The 21,911-nt window shown below is 31.4% G+C and overlaps 1 protein-coding gene across 3 annotated transcripts in view; it reads right to left on the bottom strand.

Moving 5' to 3' along the window:
- The window catches only part of pcx (pecanex), a 267,343-nt gene that overhangs the window by 96,041 nt on the left and 149,391 nt on the right, over positions 1 to 21,911 (bottom strand). For all 3 annotated transcript variants that reach the window (XM_085814871.1, XM_085814873.1, XM_085814872.1), the window contains 4 exons: positions 13,571 to 13,677; positions 11,104 to 11,212; positions 3,029 to 3,121; positions 1,756 to 1,906 (listed from right to left, as the gene is read on the bottom strand). In XM_085814871.1, coding sequence (XP_085670997.1) covers positions 1,756 to 1,906; positions 3,029 to 3,121; positions 11,104 to 11,212; positions 13,571 to 13,677 — 460 coding nt within the window. The remainder of the gene's footprint in view (positions 1 to 1,755; positions 1,907 to 3,028; positions 3,122 to 11,103; positions 11,213 to 13,570; positions 13,678 to 21,911) is intronic.

Below are 21,911 nucleotides of genomic sequence, written 5' to 3'. Positions count from 1 at the left end.
ACTTAGCATAATAATTAACCAAATTTGTTTATAATTGTGCCTCTGACATATAAAATAACATAAATTGAACAGGTAAAAATAATAAATAAAAAGTGAATTTATAAATACCATTATAATTAAAAATTATAAATGTTTATTTAAATAGTTATGCATATATACTTAATTGTCATAAAAGGGTTATGCAGAAAGTAAGTTTCCACGGTCCATAAAATGAAATAAAACATTTTAAAGAAAGAAAAGATTTATTGAAAAAGATACGCAAAACTTCAGGGACTTCTCAATATAAGAAGCACCAGAATTGTAACACTTGTCATACTATGGGTTAAGTTTTTGTAGTCCAGCATCATACAGGTCTGCCACCTGCATGTCACAGTTGTCTATTTTTCTTCATGTGTGGAAAAGTGATACCCAGACAGGAATTTCTTCAGGTACAAAACCAGGTGGAAGTCACTAGGAGCAAAATCTTGACTATAGGGTGGATGGCCAAACATCTCTCAGCAAAACTTCTGCAGCATTTTTTTTTTTTTTTTTTTTTTTTTTTTTTTTTTTTTAAATTTGCCATGTAGGAGCACACATTTTCACGGAGCAATGCAACACCAGCACTGAGCATCCCACATCTTTTGTTCTGAATGACTCCTCGCAAATTCTTTAGTGTTGCGCAGTAATGTTCAGCATTCACCATGGCACTCCTCGGCAAGAGGTCAATAAGCAGAATACATTTTCTGTTTCAAAAGACAATGCTCATCAGTTTCTGTATAGAGGTATCTGCTTGAATTGGGTCCGGCATGAAATTCCACTGTGATGGCAATACATCAGATGTTGTTTGGGTGAAGTGAGCAACCCATGTCTCATCATCTGTAATGATCTTGTTGAAGTACTCATCACCTTCACTGTGGTATCACCGCAGAAAAGTTAATGTTGCTCCCAAGCATTTTATTTGTAGTTTGGGTGTAAGATTCTTTTACACCCTCTTGGTGCACTATTTCTAAAACAATAGGTTTTTCTTCGTGATGATTTCAGCATAGTATGTGATATCCGTGGGAAATGGCTACTGAGTTCCGTTACCATAAAGTGACCGTTCTAAAAAATGCACTGCTGCATCTGCTCCACAGGGCCATCATCGATGACAGATGGCCTATTGCAGTTGCTTGCTCATCACATCCATTCCATATAATAAACACAACTGATGACAGATTTTGATTAGTGCTACCTTCTGTGTACTAAAAAACTTTATCATGGACGTCACCTCACAGTCAGTGGGAGAAGAAATAAAAGCCAACATTTTTACACGTTACAACAATATTAATGTAAGCGAATGGGAAATTACAACTGCCACATATGATAGCCATACCTACAAACTAAATAGCTTGTGTCTTCACGTTTCAGTTCTTTTGCAGCACCATTTTTTGCTGATGTGGGAAACTTACTTTCAAAGCGATCCTTGCATATGCAAATTATTGAGTTTTAGAAAGTTAAATCCTATTTAATATTACACTAATTCTAGGCTTTTAAGTATTGAAATATTAAGAATACACCAGTTTATTCTAAAACAGAATTTATGCAATGAAATAAGTTTCTTAATCTAAATTTAAGATTTTGTTTCACAAACAATTTTTGAAAGTTTTTTTTCTCAGTTTAGGATAACCTCAATCACTAACACCATAAATTTAAAAATATCAAACATTATATGTGTATGTAATAGATTGTTTGGATATTAACAAGTTTACTTTCAGCCTTCTAAAAATTGCACTTTACCTAGCACTTCAAACTGATCGAATTCGTGAGCTTTCAGAATTGGATGAGCACAGCACAGCCATGGTAACTGCTTTTTCATTTGAGGTATAATATAATGTAATAAAAAACCCCAGATTGTTACAGCTACATGAATCACCATTTGAAGATAGGGCTGAAAAAAAGTTAGAAAATGTATATGATTAAAATATAAATTTAAAGAAAAATATGCTTTAAACAGGTGTTAGTAATTCAAATAACATTCGTATGATAATATTTGCATAATTTTCCTACCTAAAATGAAATAAAATACCATAAAATGAAATAAAACATTTTAAAGAAAGAAAAAAGAAAAGATTTATTGAAAAAGATAAGCAAAACTTCAGGGACTTCTCAATATAAGAACCACCAGAAATGTTTACAACACTATAAAAACAAAGGTTAAAAATCAGAATTTGGTAATTTTTAGAATAAATATTTTGAAAAGTTTAATTATAGTAAAATAAACAGAAAAATTTATGATACAAGTTATACATAATACAAGTATATTTGCAACAGATCAGAAAAACAAGCCCCCGCCCCAAAAGGAGCACTCATTGCTGAACTTAAATCCTCTCACAAAATGTAACCTGAAATCGCAATTGCAACCCAACAAAACATTCAAGACATTACTGCTTAAAAGTATAGGGAACGCTTATGAATAATGGAGAAAAATATCAGACATTTTTTGTGGTGTGAATAATTTGTAATTCTTTTCCTGGCATGATCATTGATTTCTTTTACTGAAAAAAATTAATGGATTTTCATCATTTGATAATAGGTAAATACTGAAATCCATCTCGTTACTTTTTCAAGAAATCAGAATGAATTAAAACCTTGTCCAACACAATGCTCAGCACAGTTGGTGTCACCAGCATCTTTGCATACATTTTGGCTTCTTGCAGATTAACAGAAAAGCATCAGATAATAAAATATTATAATAATTGATAATTATTAAAACTTATACTAAAATGCACAAAATCTGAACGAATAATTGCAAGATATACAATGCTAAAACAAAGGAGAAAAGTTAATACATATAGATATCAATATAAGAAAGTTAAAGCATATCTTTAACACACAAACTTCAAATTTTTTAGCTAACAATTCATCAATAGAAGGAATTTTTAAATACAATTTTACAGTAACAAAAATTAACAAATTCCTTAAAAATTTACTGCCAGAAGTTAATGGCAACTTTTGAAAAACTGACTTAACATTTAAAAACCATACATGTATATGCACAGAGTTAACATACCTGTAATACAGTAAAAACAGTGCTGACATGTATCGCAAACACAAAAACAGCAATAAAAACACAAAGAATGGCATCAGAAAGAAGTCTTGTTAGCTATATAAAAGTAAAATAAATATATCATAACATAAAATACATTGTAAATTATACAATTTTAAATTTTCTTAAATTTAAAATTGTATAATATACATTAAATTTTTGCAATCTAAAAATAACTGCATTCACACTAAAAATTTTACTTTATGAAATGATGCATCATACGCATATTAAAAAGATAATTTTAATGTAACCCAAGTTTACATCTATGTAACATGATTTAGCTAATGCAGTTGATACTCTTATAATTACTCATTAACAAGGAAGTTATAACAAGTGGTTAAATAGTCCCTACAGTGAAATATATTTTAATGTACTTGCATCAATTGGAGATATTTTGTATGAATAGTCGTAATGAAATAGTTATAATGAATGATCATTATACCAACCTCCATGTATATTTTTAAAAGTGACAGCCCATTATACCAACCTCCATGTACATTTTTAAGAGTGCCAATCATAAGGCATGGCAGAAAAAGATATAGGTAAAAAACTTCAGAATGAAGGAACCTCAAAAATACTCGAGTTTAGTTCCTTGCACTGTAATAGATGATACTTCTGATCATTGTAAGTCAAATAATTTTTTTAGGAGCTCTTCCAATCTTTGTACAATCAGTGCAAGGTAATGATATATATAGGGTGATTATAAGTTCCACTTTCAAAAGGTTGCAAAAACAAAAACCACTAGTCTAAATTACCTGAATGTACATGAAGAAATGAGAATTTATTTGTGGAAAACAATAGTTCAAAATTTTACGAGTAGATGGTGCTGCACTTATCATAATTTTAAACAAAGACATGACATGTGCAACACATGTTTGTTGAGAGGCTTTAGTAACTTTTATTATATTTGTTTCTCTAAATATTTGCTGTAGTTCAAAATTATATCTTATTCTCCACACTCCATTACTGCTCCAAAAATTCTTCTCAAAATCTTTCATTCAAATCTCATTACTTTATCCTCATTTACTTATTCGTTGCCTAGAACTCACTTCCATACAACACTACAGAACCATACACACTTACTAAGGTTTTATACAACAGTACTTTAACTTTTACTGCTTAAGTATTTTGATTTAAACTGGTATTGTAATCCATAATAGCATCTGTTAGCCATGTTAATCCGGTTCTTGATTTCGGAAGTTATATTACTGTTATTATTTATAATTGTATCCAAATATTTAAATTGTTCGACTTGCTCAAAAACAAAGTCATTTATTTTCACAGGTATCAGGTTATGTTTTCTGTTTATGTTCTTGTAACTTATGTTCTTATGTTAACTTCTTGTTGTAAATGTCATGAACTTAGTTTTTTCTTCTTTGATGGTTACACCAATATTTTTGACTGTCGATTCAAGCACACAAAAAGCCCCAACTATTGCCACCTTCATTCTTCCCACGATCTCAAGGCCATCAGCAAAAGACAACAACTGCAGAAAATTTATTAATGTAGTCTTTTGAGTTTGTATGCCCTAAATTTAGTCTCATTGCTTTTTCAACGATGAAATTAAACAGCTGGCAAGAAAGAGAATCTCCTTGCTTTAGTCCTTTTTCAGTATAAAAGAAATTGGATAATTTAGCTTTCCCAATTTTACTCTCCTAAGGGTCATCTTTATCAGATTAATCAATTATCCAGTTATTAAGTCCAGTATCACCTGAAACAGTTTCTCCCTGCTAATGCTATCATAAGCAGTTATCATAGCATATCATAAAGGTGTTAAGTATCTATTTCATGCTTTGTCTTTTCGAGTATTTGTCTAATACTGTGTATTTGGTCAGTCACAGATCTACCATTTTGAAATCCACACTGGTATTCTCCCACTATTTGTTTTTGTAAAAGCAGCTAGACATTCTGATAAAATGTTTGATAATATCTTATGAGATGTGTTCAATATTGTGATTTCTCTGCATTTCTTTCATTCCATATTATCTCCTTTTTTTATATATTGGTCATACAATCCACAACATTGTATGGAACTATCTTCCCATTTTATGGGTATTTTTTCCAAATGCCAAACAGAGACAATAGAGTGTATTTCTTTAGTCAGTTTAGGCTCCTCGATATTCAAGAGCTTGACCTTGATACCATACGGTCATGCTGAACTGTTATTACTTAAATTATTCATTATTCTTACCACATCATCCACAGTTGGTGGTCACCTGATTCTTCTCCCAATTCATCCAAAATATCTTTTCCATCAAGAGCAGTCTTGAAATATTCTCACCATCTTCTAAGTATTTAAAATTTGTCATTAATAAGTTGATTGTTTTTATCACAACAAGAGTGCATTCTAGCATAAAAACCTTTTCTGATATTTTTTACTGCATTATAAAACTTCCTTGCCTGTTTCTCTTTTTTTTTTTTTTTTTTTTATAGCTCTGCTCCAATATACAATCTTCTTCATTTCGAATAATCTTTTTTCCCGTATTCTCTATACTCATCCTCAGCATTTCTTATATATCTGAAATATATATATATATGTATGTGTGTGTGTATATATATATATATATATATCTGAAATGTAGAATCTCATACATTATTTATGTTATGCAGCCGGGCAACAGGAATGATACAAATTTTAGAATATAAAGTGATACGTTTATTTTAGCATCCATCTCACAAGCGTTATTCCTGTACCTCGAGAAGCTCTATTTATAGATATGTGTGCATCATGGTGCTAATCCAATCAGCGATATTAATTGAAATCATGAGATGACACTACCTTCTCATCAGGAGTGTTCTTAAGGACTTTATGTAATATGACAGATTTATGAGTTTGGTGATTTGGCAGGCACCAACAAGTTAATATAATATATAATAAAGAAAGGATTTCGACAAAATTTTGGAACAGATATACAATTTAGGTAGAGAATCACCAACACATTATTAAGCAATGTGATTAGAATTTAATTTAATCAATTGATTTAAAAATATCATTACACACACACACACATATATTTTTTTTAAGGGACTGGCAGCACTTCTTTAGCTGCTTCTAATGTTAAGGGCTTAAGTTTTTCTCACCTGGGATCCTCATTATTCTCAGTCTCAGTCATTACAAGTTTTTCCTTTATTTTATTTTTATACACACTAATAATCTTAGGAGTTCTTAAGATCTGTGCCCAGGATACCATCCCCCCTTTTTTTATGGATAACAACACTTGGAAATCCTGCCTCTTACTTTGGAATGACCATATAATGGTCAGAGTCTATGTTAGCCCCTCAATAACTTCTAATATCATGTAAGTTACTTTTATGGCTCAAGTCCATCAATACATGATCATTCTGATTCAATGTATTCCCAACTAGGGAGCACCATGCACTTTTATATATGTACTATATGCAAAACTTGTGTTCCTGATGACTATTTCCACTCCAATTGCAAAGTCCAAAAGTTTATTTCCACTGTCATTGAACTTTTTATGCACACTATGCTTTCCAATATAGTTCCGTACATTATAATCTGTACCTATCTTCGTATGAAAATCTCCTATCACCATTCTTATATCATTAGATAGACATTTTTTGTAAGTCTCATCTAGCTTGTCATAAAACATCTCTTTTTTTCTGGTTCTTCTTAATCCTCAGTAGGTGCATGTACACATATAATGCTACCATTTTGTGGTAAATTCTTTTGTTAATAGATTCAAAATTTGTAACTTTATCTCTATTTTTTTTTTTATTTACCACCAACCCTGTACCAAACTGACATTTTTATCTAGGCAGCTACAGACTGCAACTTCTCTTATCTAGTTTTCCCTTTCCTGACCATTTTATCTCCTGCACAGTCAATATATCAATTTTATATCGATTAGATTTTTCAGTACTCCACTCTCAAAGAATGTCAATCTCCGTGCCCTTTTTCATTCCATATCATTTGGGTAAGGTCCATCTAGTTTTTTCTTCCTGAGATTTCTTAATATGTAGTTTTTTACAGTTTGAGGTTGTCAGCCTCATACCCAACCTAGAGGAACAGTTCACTTATATAATTCCCAAGGGAGGTTACTTTGAACTACCCCCAGAAATTGGGTACCTATTTTAGTCACCTTTTTTTACATGCATAGGCTACGCTGGGACTATTCTTTCACACCCAGTCACCATATGGGTGGCACCACATAGTAGACTAAAAAAAAAAAAAAAAACAGTGTGCATGCAGTTCACATTATTCTGCATCTGAGACACTCATCATGACTCTATCAATGAACTATTGGGCTCTGCTTGTGAAGCCTTTTTATACGAATCGTGACTGCACTTTAATTGCCTTAATAGAGTGAGAAACATTAACGGTATCAAATGCAGCTCTGGTTAGATGTCTGTAAAGGACTTGCAGAAGATTTTTCCAAAATTTAGAGACTGGTTTATTTTGGCAGGAGATGAGAAAAGTTACTGGTTCATTTTGGCATGAGATGAGAAAAATTATTGCATAAAGAGGGAGGAAAATGATTGCTCCGACATCAGGGGAAGATGTAGCTATAGCACTGCAAGAAGAGATGAGAAGTGGTGGGGGAATGTGAGTGCAAGGAAAATTGTCTGATCTGTAGACATGACTTTCAGCATAGTTTGTAAAATTGTATGAAACATCCTGCAAAGCAATCTATTCAAAACTATACAAATTCAAGGGTTGCTTCCTGATGATTTGCTAATTTAGCAAACTTTTGCCCTGCAATTACTTGCTCAGACAGAAGCAGACAATGTATGGCCATGGAATATTTTCTGGAGAAACATTTCCATCTCCAAAGTTCTGTCAATACTCAAAATTAAAGGACAATGCAGACATTGGACCAGAACAATGTCTTACACTATGACAAACTTCTCATACACTGATTACTGGATACTGCAAGTACTCCATGTTTTTATTACGTCTAATGTGTGGTGTGCATGTCATGTCTTTTAATTACCATATTATGGAAGTATAGCACCATCTACTGGTAAACATTTTTTACAATTTATCCCCTTCTGTGAGACAAATTCCCACTGCTTCATGTATATTCAGATCAAATTTCTGGTCATTCTGACAAGTGGTTCTTTTTACACAGCCTTCTGAAATTAGAACATTAAAATACAATCATCCTGTATTTATAAAAGAAAATTGCATTCTCAAGATTTCAAACAATAGTCAAGATCTTGAAGAAGAGTTTACTACACTACAACGTCCGAAATCTGGACATCCATTATCCGGAATGATCTAAAATCCAGACCTCAAAACCATTAACAACTTTTCACGTAGGCTTTATGCATGCACATTTGATTCCCCATTCCATGAACAACAAAACATCTGGAGAGTACCAATTCTTAATTTCACTTCGACACTAAACAAAATACCTTGTTATTGAAGAAACAATCATTTTAGCTTAAATTTGTATGATCAGAAATTTGGCTCCTTTGCTGCATATCCATTTGGCATACATCTCAAACCGAAACATTCTACGTAAGTATACCGTTGATCTGACACCAACCTGGCGAATCATTATTTATTATACTTTCCTTTCAACACCACATGTTTATCAAAATATGACAAATTGAGTAATGACTTATGCAGCAATGCCTAAACAATTTTTTTATGTTAGTAAGAATTGAATAATAAAGGAGTGTGGTAATCTTTTATGTTGACATTACGCTTGGCGATGATTATAGCTTTAAGTTAAATGGGCTAAGAATGTTGACAAGAAAAAATTTAGCAAAACTTTCTATCCATATGCTAAAAATAGGTTTTACTGATGATATTCATAAACCCAAAGATTACATTCAGGGCTATTTGAATTAAGAATAACTGATTTGTTATTCACATAAACCCAGCAGAAACAGCGCCAGGGCTCGTATGGCCGCATTAAGTCACAGAATTTAGGACCCACAGAGACTGCATCAGGCGGTAAGATATCAAGCGCCAGCCCTCAATAAGGCTTAAGTATATGTGAGAATTTATTTATTCAGAACTCTGATGAGACTTATGCATGTGAAAGAAATAGACATAAATATAATAAATAACTGAACTAATACAATTCAGGCTTAATTGTCTCAGTGCATGATAGAAGCAAGATAAAATTTAACTGAACTACTTGTCATTAGTTGCGAAACTCATGATGCATAGCCAAATATGTATAATGAAGAATAGCTAAATTTGATGATGTTAGCCACTAATTTTAAAGGTTTTTGGATATCACAAATTTTCCAATTAACGGATTTTGTAAAGAAATGTGGCAAAGCAGTAATAAATGAAGATGATATAAAAGAAGTTTTTAATTGTGATGACAATGCTTCTCAATCATCAATCAATAAATGAATGGCGAAATCTGAAGTATGGTTCTAGATCCAGAAAATATTGCTATTGATAGTGAAGAAAGTGACAGAGAAGTTACTGAAATCGAGAAAATTTTGAATGACAAGTTAGTCAGAATTCTCGAAATAGCAGTTACAGGACTTTAACAATGTAACTAATTAAGAGATTATGTCTGTCTACAGAATTAAAGAGAAAGTATTAGCACAAAAAATGAAGCAACTTACATTGAAAGAAATGTTTAATAAGGTAAATAAATAAATACTAAGTTTTTTATAAACATTTTTGATACCCTTTAGATCATAAATACTTCATTATTTCATAAATCGTGATTTCATATTTTTATTTTTATAATTTCTACATGCCATCTTACTAGATTTAAACTGCTGATCTAATATCTGGAAAAATCCCAAATCCGGAATCACCGAAGTCCAGACGAGTTCAGATTTCAGACTTTGTACTGTATTACAAATTTCCAAAGTAAATAACTAAATAAAAAAAGAGTAGAACATAATGTATAGCTTACTTTAAGTTTCTAACAGTTATTTTACATTTAAACATGCTTTACTGTCTACTCTCATTTCCTATCTACTATTCCCTACTAGAATGAGTTTTTAGTATCGTGTTTCATGCAAATAAGTTAGGAGGAGTACTTAAGGCAGGAGGCTTTCCTGTAAGCCCGAGAAGGGGTCATCTGTTATTATTTCTTTGAGTACTACTCTGTCATAAATACTTGAATTCAGTGATAAGTCGCTACTTAGTTCACAAGGGTTCTCTACATTTAGCATACACAAAGTACGAAGGAGCATTATAAAAATTAAAATCTCAAATGACTGTATACAAGTTATGTAACATATGGTGTTATAAATATCATATATTTAATTACAATATAGCTGGAAATATAGTTTAAATCAGCATTTCCCAACTGGAGTCAACAGGACAAAATTGTATTTTGGGGCACAAGGAACCCATGATAAAATATCGCTAATAAAATAATGTAATAATAATAATAATAAAATAAATTGATGTCATAAAATAGACTAAAAATTTGTGGTTAGAAGATACTCACACTTTCCACAACTTATTTAATGGGAGGGGGGAATTCTGTTCTTAGAAAACTGTGAAGAAATCATTATTTAAACTCAAACCAAACAATTCCCTTTTCCATAGTCAACCACTGAAGCTTGAAGTTTAAGATAATTACATAAATAGTAAATATTAAGATTACTCTCACAAAATATGAGCCAGATATTAACATGCTAATGTCAAAACAACAGTCACAAGGTTCTCATTGGTAGGGCCTGACTGTTTAATGGGATTCCCTTGGAATATATGTGCATATTTTGCCTGAAATGGTATACAATTTATGTAAATAAATATATGCTTGTTTCATCAATAAAAATTTTTTAAATTCTTAAATTACTTTTTTTTTTTTTTTTTTTTTTTGTACTACATAGAGTTGTTTAATTATTATCGTTTAATGCCCTAGAAATAAATATTTCATTTAAAATTGTTTTTATTGTTTAATTATTAGCTTTTAATATTTTACAAAAACTATTTTATTTAAGAATATTACACATGTGCATAAGGGAGTCCAGAAACAAAAAAAGGTTGGGAACTCTTGGTTTAAATAGTACACTTGGTTTTTATAGTAATTGCTACTATAAAAACATCATAATGCATGACAAATTGTTGATATAGAACTTACCACAGTGTTCTGAAGCTTCAATGGTAATGGGTCAACTAACTCAGTACCATCATCCTCTTTACCTTTTTTGGGAGCATCCTCAGACCAAAGATGTCGTTTTATAAGAGACCTTAGTAAAGCAACATAAATAAATAAATAACATTAAAAAGATGAAAAATGTTAATTAATTAAAATTCAAAACTTAAAAAAATCTTTAAACTTTAAATAATAGTGCAAATTCAATTTAAAAAAAGGCTTTCATGCACATCATGCAATAGCTTATTCATCCTATCCAAAATATATTAAGCCTACTAGAAGCCTATGTGCATCAACTATAAGAACTAAAGTGAAAAAAAATTAAATTTGCATCAATGCAGAGCAGCAGTACATACTATGATTTTAAATACAATTTAATTATTTTTAAAATGCTTTGGCAAAATGAACAGAGAAAGCTAATTAAATCCATATTGGCTTTTTAGAGTGAAAATTAATTATAGAGGAAAGGTTAAATACATTTATAAGGTTAAATTTTATTTTTATCAATCAAGAAAAATATCACCATTAATATTATGGCAAAACAATTTTTGGCTATAGTATGAAATATTCTGAAAGTTTTAAATTTATTTCCATTCTTCACGAGCTTCTAATTGTCAGAACACATGCTTTCAAAAGTAGAGTTTAAAAACATTTTTTAGTGAGCGGGGAGTAAAGCCTTCAACAACCTGTAAGTTAGATTTACATTTTGTTCATATTTTACATTTTGTTCCAGTTTTTCTGGAAAATTATAGAAACAAATAAATGGCCAATGATTAAATTATGAACAATATACAGTCAAAAGCCTTTAATCCGGACTCATCGGGACTTTCGTGATTCCGGATTATCAGTTTTTCTGGATTATAGATCATCAGTTTAAATCTGGTAAGATGGCATGCAGAAATTATAAAATTAAAAATATGAAACCATAATTTATGAAATAAAGAGCAATTAGTATCTAAAAGGTATCAAAATTTACAAAAAAAAAAAAAAAAAAAAAAAAAGCTTTATATTTATTTGTTTACTTTATTAAAAATTTCTTTCAACGTACGAATGCATAAAGCATACATTACGCATAGTCGAAACTAGAAAATTGCAACCAGAAAATTATTTGATGTGTATTCCTGATATTTATAACGACAAGGAATTTGATTTAAATCATATCAAAGACGGAATACATCGAGATGAAATACTACACTTAGTAAGGAATTAAAAACTGAATAAAATAAAAACATCTGCCCTGAAGATAAGGATAGTGCTGGCAGATCAACTTCCAGTTCATTGCATGCCGCGACGCCCCCCCCCCCCGGCAGAGCACCATGACATTGATAAACAGATTTCAGAATGGTTAGAGAAACAAAGGATATGACATTATCCCTTTTTTGTTTGATGGATATCGAAACATACTTTCGCTTTGTAGATCCTTTACATATTAGTAAATATATATCAGAAATTCTATTTGACATAATCGATAGTTCAAGCTTACTTTTATAAAATTTCTCTAACAGTCTGCAAAAAACAATAAGCCGGATCCAATTCGAAGATTAAGGAACAACGCAATCTGCAACATTAACTGAAATAGATAATTAGATAATTTTAGCTTAGCTTATACCGTCCGTTATCCTGAATCCTCATGTGCATAATTCGGTTATGTATTATTGTATTCTGTTCCTTTTTATCTGTAAATAAAAATGCTATGTATTGTGTTATAACATAGATATGAAATTTAAACGTACAGTCAAAAGTCGTTAATCCGGACTCGTCGGAACTTCGGCGATTCTGGAGTATTGATTTTTCCGGATTATAGATCATGAGTTTAAATCTGGTAAGATGGCATGCAGAAATTATAAAATTAAAAATATGAAACCATAATTTATGAAATAAAGAGCAATCAGTATCTAAAGGGTATCAAAATTTACAAAAAAAAAAAAAAAAAAAGCTTTATATTTATTTGTTTACTTTATTAAAAATTTCTTTCAACGTGCGAATGCATAAAGCATACATTACGCATAGTCGAAACTAGAAAATTGCAACCAGAAAATTATTTGATGTGTATTCCTGATATTTATAATGACAAGGAATTTGATTTAAATCATATCAAAGATAGAGTACATTGAGATGAAATACTACATTTAGTAAGGAATTATAAGCTGAATAAAATAAAAACATCTGCCTTGAAGATAAGGATAGTGCTGACAAATCAACTTCCAGGTCATTGCGGGCCGCGACGTAACACTCTACATGTGCACTTAAAGTATGTTTAATGGATATGTCACAAGTATCATTTTCATAATTATGTTCTGAGAATAAAATATTTGACAAAATACTTTCTTAAGGTGAGTAAAAGAGTTATTTGCACTTAAGGAAAATTCTTAATAAAAAATACTGATCACTTAAAGTGTATACATCAAGTAAACTAGAAATACAAATTCAAACAGCATAGGAAAAGGTATACCATAGCACTGTAGGATCACTGGCATTGCGACTGAGATGATAACACAACGATACCAAAAAACCACAATAGATGGAAAACATGATATTCTGAGATGGATTATTAGGCTCCTGGAAAAAAGAATGAGAAGTAAATGATGCACACTCACATAAAATTTAAGGCTTGTAATATGATTGTTGAAAAGAAATTTTTCAATAAGTTTATAGTGTTCCTCCCTTAAATATTATCTCAGTGTTGAGAAACCTATTGAGAATAATCACTTAATATTATCTGAGGGTTGAGAAACCTAGTGAGAACAATCGCTTAAGTTCAGAAATAAAAGCATAGATAAAGAAGGGTTAATTATGTTTATTGCTCACAGTGAAGATATACAGCCAGCCCCTTTTTCAGGGCATACAGCAAAACCTCCACTTGGGCTTGAACTCAAAAGTGTAATAAATAAAACTAACTAATGAGGTTTAGCCGAAGCTAACATAAATCTAAACTAGTTGGCTTCTAAATATCGAATTATTTAGCGAAGCTATTAAGAGCACGTAATATAGCCGAGCGTAGTAACAGATTACAGAGACATAGCTAAAAGGCAAGCATGCACTATTCAGAAATTCTGATTTTCTCTCAAAAATCAGTGGAACTTCAACTTAATTACTACTCCTACTCATTTGCCTTAAATGCGTTTCTAAAAACTCATTCTGGAAAGGATTTGTAAGCTGAAGCTAGGAGAGATAGAAAAGGTTCATAAACTTAAAAATAACTCTTATAACGTTAGGATAAAGCTTACATCTTGTTTTAATAAATATAACATATATACATAAATATTAAGTCTATCTCGCAACTAAAACTTTTTGCAGATATTTCTCGATACCTAAAAAAAAAAGGGAGGGAGTGGAACAAAAATAAAGTGCATTTGAAAGTTAAATAAGCAATGAATTACATAAAACTATTAACTACAGTTACTAAAACCATTGCTACTGACTAGGAATACTTATTCAAGGCTCTATTACAAACTTCCAGGAATACTAACAATTCCAGCAGGCCTATTGCTGGATTTAAATAATTTCAGAATGATTTTAAGAACATAGCGATAAATATACTAATTGGCATGTTCTTGGAATTGCTTTTGTAATAACTGAATCTTATTGTTCAAAGATCTTTGAGATAAAGTTATATGGATTTTTAGCATAAGAAATGAAATATCCTCTAATATGCAAAAACACACATACATGCTGACCTTAGCCATGCTATGTATATATATGGTTCTAGGAAACAAGTCCACAGGAATAATGCTCACAGGAAAAAGCCCACACAGAAATATGGCCACATATAAAAAAGCTCACAAGGAAAAATGCTCACTTAGAAATATGCTCAGACGGAATAAAGCTCACATAGGAATATGTTTACATGGAAATAAGTCCACTGATAAATAATGCACGTAGAAATATCCTTACATTAATGAATCAATAATTAATAGATTTAAACATTCTACACCTACTTGAATTTTCTAAAGGAAAATTATTTAAATTACCAAAACATATAACTGGCACATATTTCAAAACCTGTATAACTTATGTGTAGATTCAGTTGCTATATAAGATTAACAAATGGGCTGTTTTGAATTATGAAAAGGAGAGGGAGAAGGTAGTAAAAATGAAATAGAATATACAGTGAAAAATTATTACAATTTTAATTGTTAAAAAAATAAAATAAGTATAAATATAAGTTACACATTTTATAATACGGAGTGTTTCGAAAAGAATATACCTATTTCAAATGCATATGTTTATTAAACTGTATGACATACAAATATAAAACTTTACACACATATGTACGAACCTCTCAAGTTCAGATTACAGATGTTACAGATGTTCAATATGTCCTGCATTTGCGACACGAATAATATCGCATCGACACTCAAATTCCTCCCATACTCAGGCAAGCATGTCTGTTGTCACTGACGTGGATCCGGTTTCGGCAGTAAGGATCTGGTTCTTCACCTCTTTCAGGTGCTGTGGGAGTGGTGGTACAAAAACATTGTCTTTAATGAAACCCCACAGGAATAAGTCACAGGGTGTCAAATCCGGTGACTGTGGAGGCCAGCTGAGACATGCTATGCCGTCAGCTCCTTGATGACCAATCCAATGGTTTGGTGTAGAGTTTCATTCAGATAATAACAAAATCGGCAACACCAGTGGTACCCCGTCTCGTTGAAAAATAAAGTTGTCTTCGTGCAGCCTCGGAAACAACCAGTTTTGTAGCATAGCGTGATACTGCTGACCATTAATGATGTTTCCATCAAAGAAGAATGGGCCGTAAACAGCTGATTGAGGTATCGCGCAAAACACATTGATTTTGGGCAAATCTCGTACATGTTCAATGTTTGCATGTGGGTTCTGTAGCCCCAAATTCGAACATTGTGTTTATTTACATGAGCACTAACAAGAAAAGTCGCTTCATGACTGAACACGCGCTGTGTGAAAGTGTTATCATTGTCAATAGCATCAATAATCTCGTTACAAAATGCCCCACATTTGCGTTTGTCATCAGGAAGCACAGCCTGTAAGAAATGTAACTTGCACGACTTCAAAACCAACCAACGTCTCAAAACACACCAACTTGTTGTTGTAGGCAGTTGTAACTCCCGACTGACACGAGGAGTTGATTTTGAAGGACTGACTACATTGAAAGCAGTTTAAATTCGTGCAATATTTTCGTCAGAAACACGAGGGCGACCAGCACTCTTTCCTTTACATACACACCTTGTATTTACAAACTGGCAATGCCATCTACAAATGTTCCACCCATTCAGAGGATTACTTTGGTACCTCAAACATCTTTGCACTGTAATCACGGAATTGCATTTCGCAAACTCGAGAACACAAAATGATTTCTGCTGCGGAGTAGCGATTTTAAACGTGATGGTTACCACGCAAAACAGAAGACAACTGACATCTGGCGGCTATTAATATAAACTAGATTATGTATTTGTTTTGACAATAGCCAAGCTGAGGCACAGTGATCGATAGTTTGGACAAAAGAACACTTTGTAATTCATATATTCTTTTTGAAACACAATGTATAAACATTTAGAAGAATAAGCAAAAAGAAAAGATTATTTTATTTAAATTACATAAAATAGTTAATTTTTCATCGATTTTATGATAGTTTCTTACATGATTTTTGATTACCAAATGTAAGTTTTTATATTTTCTTTCTTTTTATTTCAGTACATCCTGTATTTACATTAACTAATAACAAATGTTGACAGGTTAAATCTTTTTTCAGTCTGTCAGATAAAAACCACATACTGGGATGGCTACAATTAAATAATCAATTTAGTGCATTATGAAATGATGAAAGCTTTTACAACAATTTGTGGTTTTAGGAGATTTTTCGAAGGCTACTTCATAATGTTCAACTGAGAGGCATCATTAAAGTGCCTAAAAAATGTTAATTTTATTTCTAAAATTTTAAATTTCTGCAGAAATTTTACAACTTTTCTGGCTCCAAACTTAAATAACTACATTCAAACATCAATTTGTATAAGATACACATCAAAAGTATGCAAAAATAGAGTAAAAAAGCAAAAATTAATTATTGGCAATTACAGGAAAAAATTGTTGCACAGGGGCAGTGGTATAAACATATTACAGAACATGACAAATTTTACTACAGTTTTTCAAGCTTTTATTTACTGCCCCTGAAAAGGTTAATGCGAGCATTTGTCCATGTGAACATATTTCATATGAGATTTTTTCCGTGTGAGCATATTTCTAAGTAAGCATTTTTCCATGTGAGCTTTTTTCTATTTGGGCATATTTCCTTGTGGGCTTTCTTTCTGTGAGCTTTAATACCTGTGAGTATTTTTTCTGTAGTCCTTTTTTTCCGATGTGCATTTTTTCGGTCACCATATATATATATATATAAGATAAAAAATATGAAGCAAACTTCTAAATTTAATTCATTATAACCACTTTTATTTTCTATTTCATTTGGGAACTTCATCAATCTGTCCTAAAAATAGCGCTGCAAGTCTAAATTGTGTCATTAAAATTAATCATGCGATCTTACGTAACCCTCAATGCGGCCTCTTGACCAATCACCAAATCGTAAACCAAAACTTTTTCTCTTCATGTGCTTCCGTCTTTCATAACTACGCACTTTAGCTTCTGTCTCTGCTTTGCTTGAATGCAATTTCCCTATGTGGCATCCTATTGCAGAAATATCAATAATGTAAATGTTCTTGAACAGGCACGACTAGGGTGTCAAGTGATCTGTGGTCACATAATGTCAATTGGAAATAAAAATGGAAATAAAATCGCCTCTACTGCCAAGTTTTACTTACGAAGTCAACATGTTAGTTTATGACGCAATCAGAATACTTCCTCTTCAATATAGGATCAACAGTGTTCTGTATTTTCTTTGCTCTATTATGTCTATGTAGTGCCAATGTTGAATACCAGATGGTGTACAGATTGCTCATCGTATAATTCTTTTAATGTTTTATTTTTTGTTTTGTGAGTTGGACTCGATGCAGTAAAAGATCAACGATAATAAAGACATAAATAAAAATATATTGAAGAAGTTAATTCAGTTTATACTAACTTATTTGTTAAAAATGTAAATACTTTAAATGTAATTAAGCATGCTGTCCTTTCAAGTAGTTTCTTAGATGTCTTTTCTAGAAGGTATTACCACATATTATATCAGAAGTTGGGATTAGAGAATACCTCAAGCAATTACTGAAATTCTATGCAAGATTATATGTTGAAAAAACATCGAAGATAGAAGGTATGTAGATTTTGTTTTCATATTTGAAAATGATCCTAAGTAAAATTAATCAATCAAATCAATGTTGCATTGAAGAATTGTACAGCAGAAAAAATTAGAACTTCACACATATTTATTTTCAATACACACGGTGACAGATCTAACAGAAAATAATTAGAAACTTTTCTGGTTTTGACTTTGCTTCAGATAGTGATGAATTTCAAAAGAAATTAAAAGATGTAGAAGAAAACTTTTCATTTAATGAGCTAGTTACAATTTCTAACATTTTAAATAATTTGATGGCAATAAATCAGAAATAGCAAAAAGAATTTTATATCTATTATGTGATAGCTGAAACTCTAGCTGAAAATGTAAACAGCGCTAAAACATCTAGTTCCGATGAATTAGAAACAGAAGTATTAATAAATAAAAAAGTGAAAATGATTTTTCAATGCAGTGCAATATTTTTTATGAGAAAATTAACCTCAATTCTTCTATACAGTGTGATTATGCTTGTAAAAATGTAAGTACTGTAAATTCTATAATTCAGAGTGTTAACATTAATTATTCTAATAATGAAAGTACTATTACAAAGTTTAATGCTGAACCGCATGAAAATGTTGTTCAAATGGTAAACATTTTGAAAATACTTCTACATTGTTTAATTTGTCAGATTTACAATTATCTTCGCCAAACGATCACTTGGCTGGTATGTAGCATTATTTTTTTTAACAGAACCGAAACTCAATTCCTGGCCAAATTTAAGAAAAGACTTAATTGACGAATTTTCTTTTGAAATAAATTCTGCTAATTTACATGAGCTATTAGGTCAAAGGAAAATGAAAAATACTGAATCAGCTCAAGAATATTTTTTAAAAATGAAAGAATTATGTAATTTTGGAAAAACAGATGATGCTGCCTTAATACATTATGTTATAAAAGGAATAAATGATAGGCACAAAAATAAAATTATACTGTATGGATGTAAAAACCTAATCAAATTTAAAGAAAAACTCGAAATATTAATAGACACTGGGAGTCAAGCAACACTGCTTAGAAAATCTGTTTTGATAAATTAAATGTTGAAGAATTACATCCTTCCAATTCTACTTTGATGGGGTTTGGAAAATGCTGAGTAGAACCATTACACTGTTTTAAAGAATGTATTCAAATTGATGACTTTAAGTGTAATGCTGACATTTGTGTAGTGGAGAATGATGTTGTGCCTTGCGACGTCATCGTAGGACTTAATGTGTTAATGCAGGGTGAAACTCTAATAAATGAAAATGGAGTTACAATTAGAAATAAATCTCAGTGCATAAAAGATATAAATATTTCTTTTATTCTTCCAGTTGATTTAATTTGTGATGAAACCAAAGTATATATTGAATCTGATGTTCCAAATATTTTCAGAGATAAGGTGCACAATTAGTTTCGAGGTATGTACCGTGTAAAACTAAAACATCAAACATAGAAATGAACCTTTTGGTAAAAGAATAATGAACCTACGAGTATATTTCATCAGCCTCATAGGTTGCTGTTTTCAGAAAAAAGAATTGTTGAAGTTCAAGTAGCTGAATGGTTAGCACAAGGAATAGTAGAACCTAGTTCTTCAGAATATTGTAGCCCTGTTGTAATCGTTAAAAAGAAAGACCGAACACCTCATTTATGCATTGATTATAGGAAATTAAATAAAGTAATAGTAAAGGACAGGTTTCTACTTCCTTTAATTGAAGATATTTTAGATCGGTTACAGGGATCACATGTGTTTAGTACGTTTGATCTCAAAAATGGGTTTTTCCATGCTGACGTAAGCAAGGATAGCAAGAAGTATACACCATTTATAATGCATTAAGGTCAATATCAATTTCTCAAAGTTCTTTTTGGTCTATGCAATTCTCCTGCTGTATTTCAGAGATACAGCAAAACCATTTTTTGATCTTTAATTAATGATGGTATTGCTTTGCCATATATGGATGATGTAATAATCTTGTTCTCCCTTGAAGAAGGAATCGAACGGCTTGAACAGGTCTTAAATACAGACTCAAGATTAATTTTAAGAAATCTCATTTTTTGAAGAAGCGAATCAAATTCTTGGGTCATGTTATCGAAGAAGATAGAATTTTTCCATCCACTTTAAAAATGAAAGCGGTCGTTAATTTTCCAGAACCGACTAATTTGAAACAAATTCATAGTTTTCTTGGACTCACCGGATATTTCAGGAAATTTATTCCAAAATATTCCATTACTGATAAGCCTTTGAGTGATCTCTTGAAAAAGGCTCATAAATTTAAATTTGACGAGAAGGAAAGATATTCTTTCAATTGGTTAAAGTCATTAATAGCTGAAAAGCCTGTCTTAGGAATCTATACCCCCAATTATGAGACTGAATTGCACACTGACACTAGCTTAGATGGATATGGGGCAATTTTAATGGAGAGGTCTCCAAACGATAATAGTTTCCACCCTACCTATTTCATGAGTAAAAAGACCACAGATGCGGAAAAGAAATACTCTAACTACGAGCTTGAAGCTCTAGCAATCATAGAAGCATTAAAGAAATTTCATGTGCACCTATTGGGAATTCCTTTTAAAATTGTTACTGACTGTTCTGCATTGGAAAAGATTATGTTGAAATGTGACTTATCAACTCATATTGCTCAATGGGCTTTATTACTACAAGAATTTAATTATGTGAGTGAGCATCGCTCTGGTGCTCGGATGGCTCATGTCAATGCTTTAAGTAGATCCCACATTAATATTCTCTGTGTTTCAGTACATAACATCTTACCAAAGTTAAAATCGGCCCAGGATAAGAATAATGGAATAAAAGCAATTAAAAGTATTGCTTAAAATTTCTAGTTATGAAGAATACTGCGACAAAAAGAGAATTTTATTTAAATTTGTTGATGGTAAAGAATTAGTGGTTGTGCCTGAAAGTATGCATTACACTGTTTTTGTTACACAATAAAGACGTAAATAAAAATGTATTGAAGAAGTTTATTCAGTTTATACTAACTTATTTGTTAAAAATGTAAATACTTTAAATGTAATTAAACATGCTGTCCTTTCAAGTAGATTCTTAGATGTCTTTTCTAGAAGGTATTGCCCCATATATAATGAATAAAATACAACGTAAAAAGCAGTTCGAAACCTAACCAAACTGCACGCTGAAAACACACCAGATAAATGAAAACATACCAGGTAATAAACTGCAAATAGAAATAATAACAAATGCTCATGAGAAAGCACATTCAGGAGTCAAATATATTGAGAAAAACATTGAGCAGTATTATTTTATCCCTAAACTAAGACAGAAAGTAGAAAATATCATATCAAATTGTGGTCATTGTATTCTTGTGAATTATAAGAGAGGAAAGAAAGAAGGTCTAATACATCCATTACAGAAAGAAGATGTGCCATTAAAAAACATATCATTTACATCACCTCGGACCTTTGGAGAGTATACATAAAAATTATAAGTACATTTTAGTGGTTATTGATGCATTTATTAAATTTGTATGGATTTACCCGACAAAGTCCACAGCAAAGTTGGAGATACAAAAGGTTGTATTTAGCA

The sequence above is a fragment of the Stegodyphus dumicola genome, chromosome 4 (assembly GCF_044657685.1).
Source record: "Stegodyphus dumicola isolate Sdum_Otavi_A_Nest chromosome 4, ASM4465768v1".
Taxonomy (NCBI): Eukaryota; Metazoa; Arthropoda; class Arachnida; order Araneae; family Eresidae; genus Stegodyphus; species Stegodyphus dumicola.
This window is presented reverse-complemented; position numbering and strand designations above follow the sequence as displayed.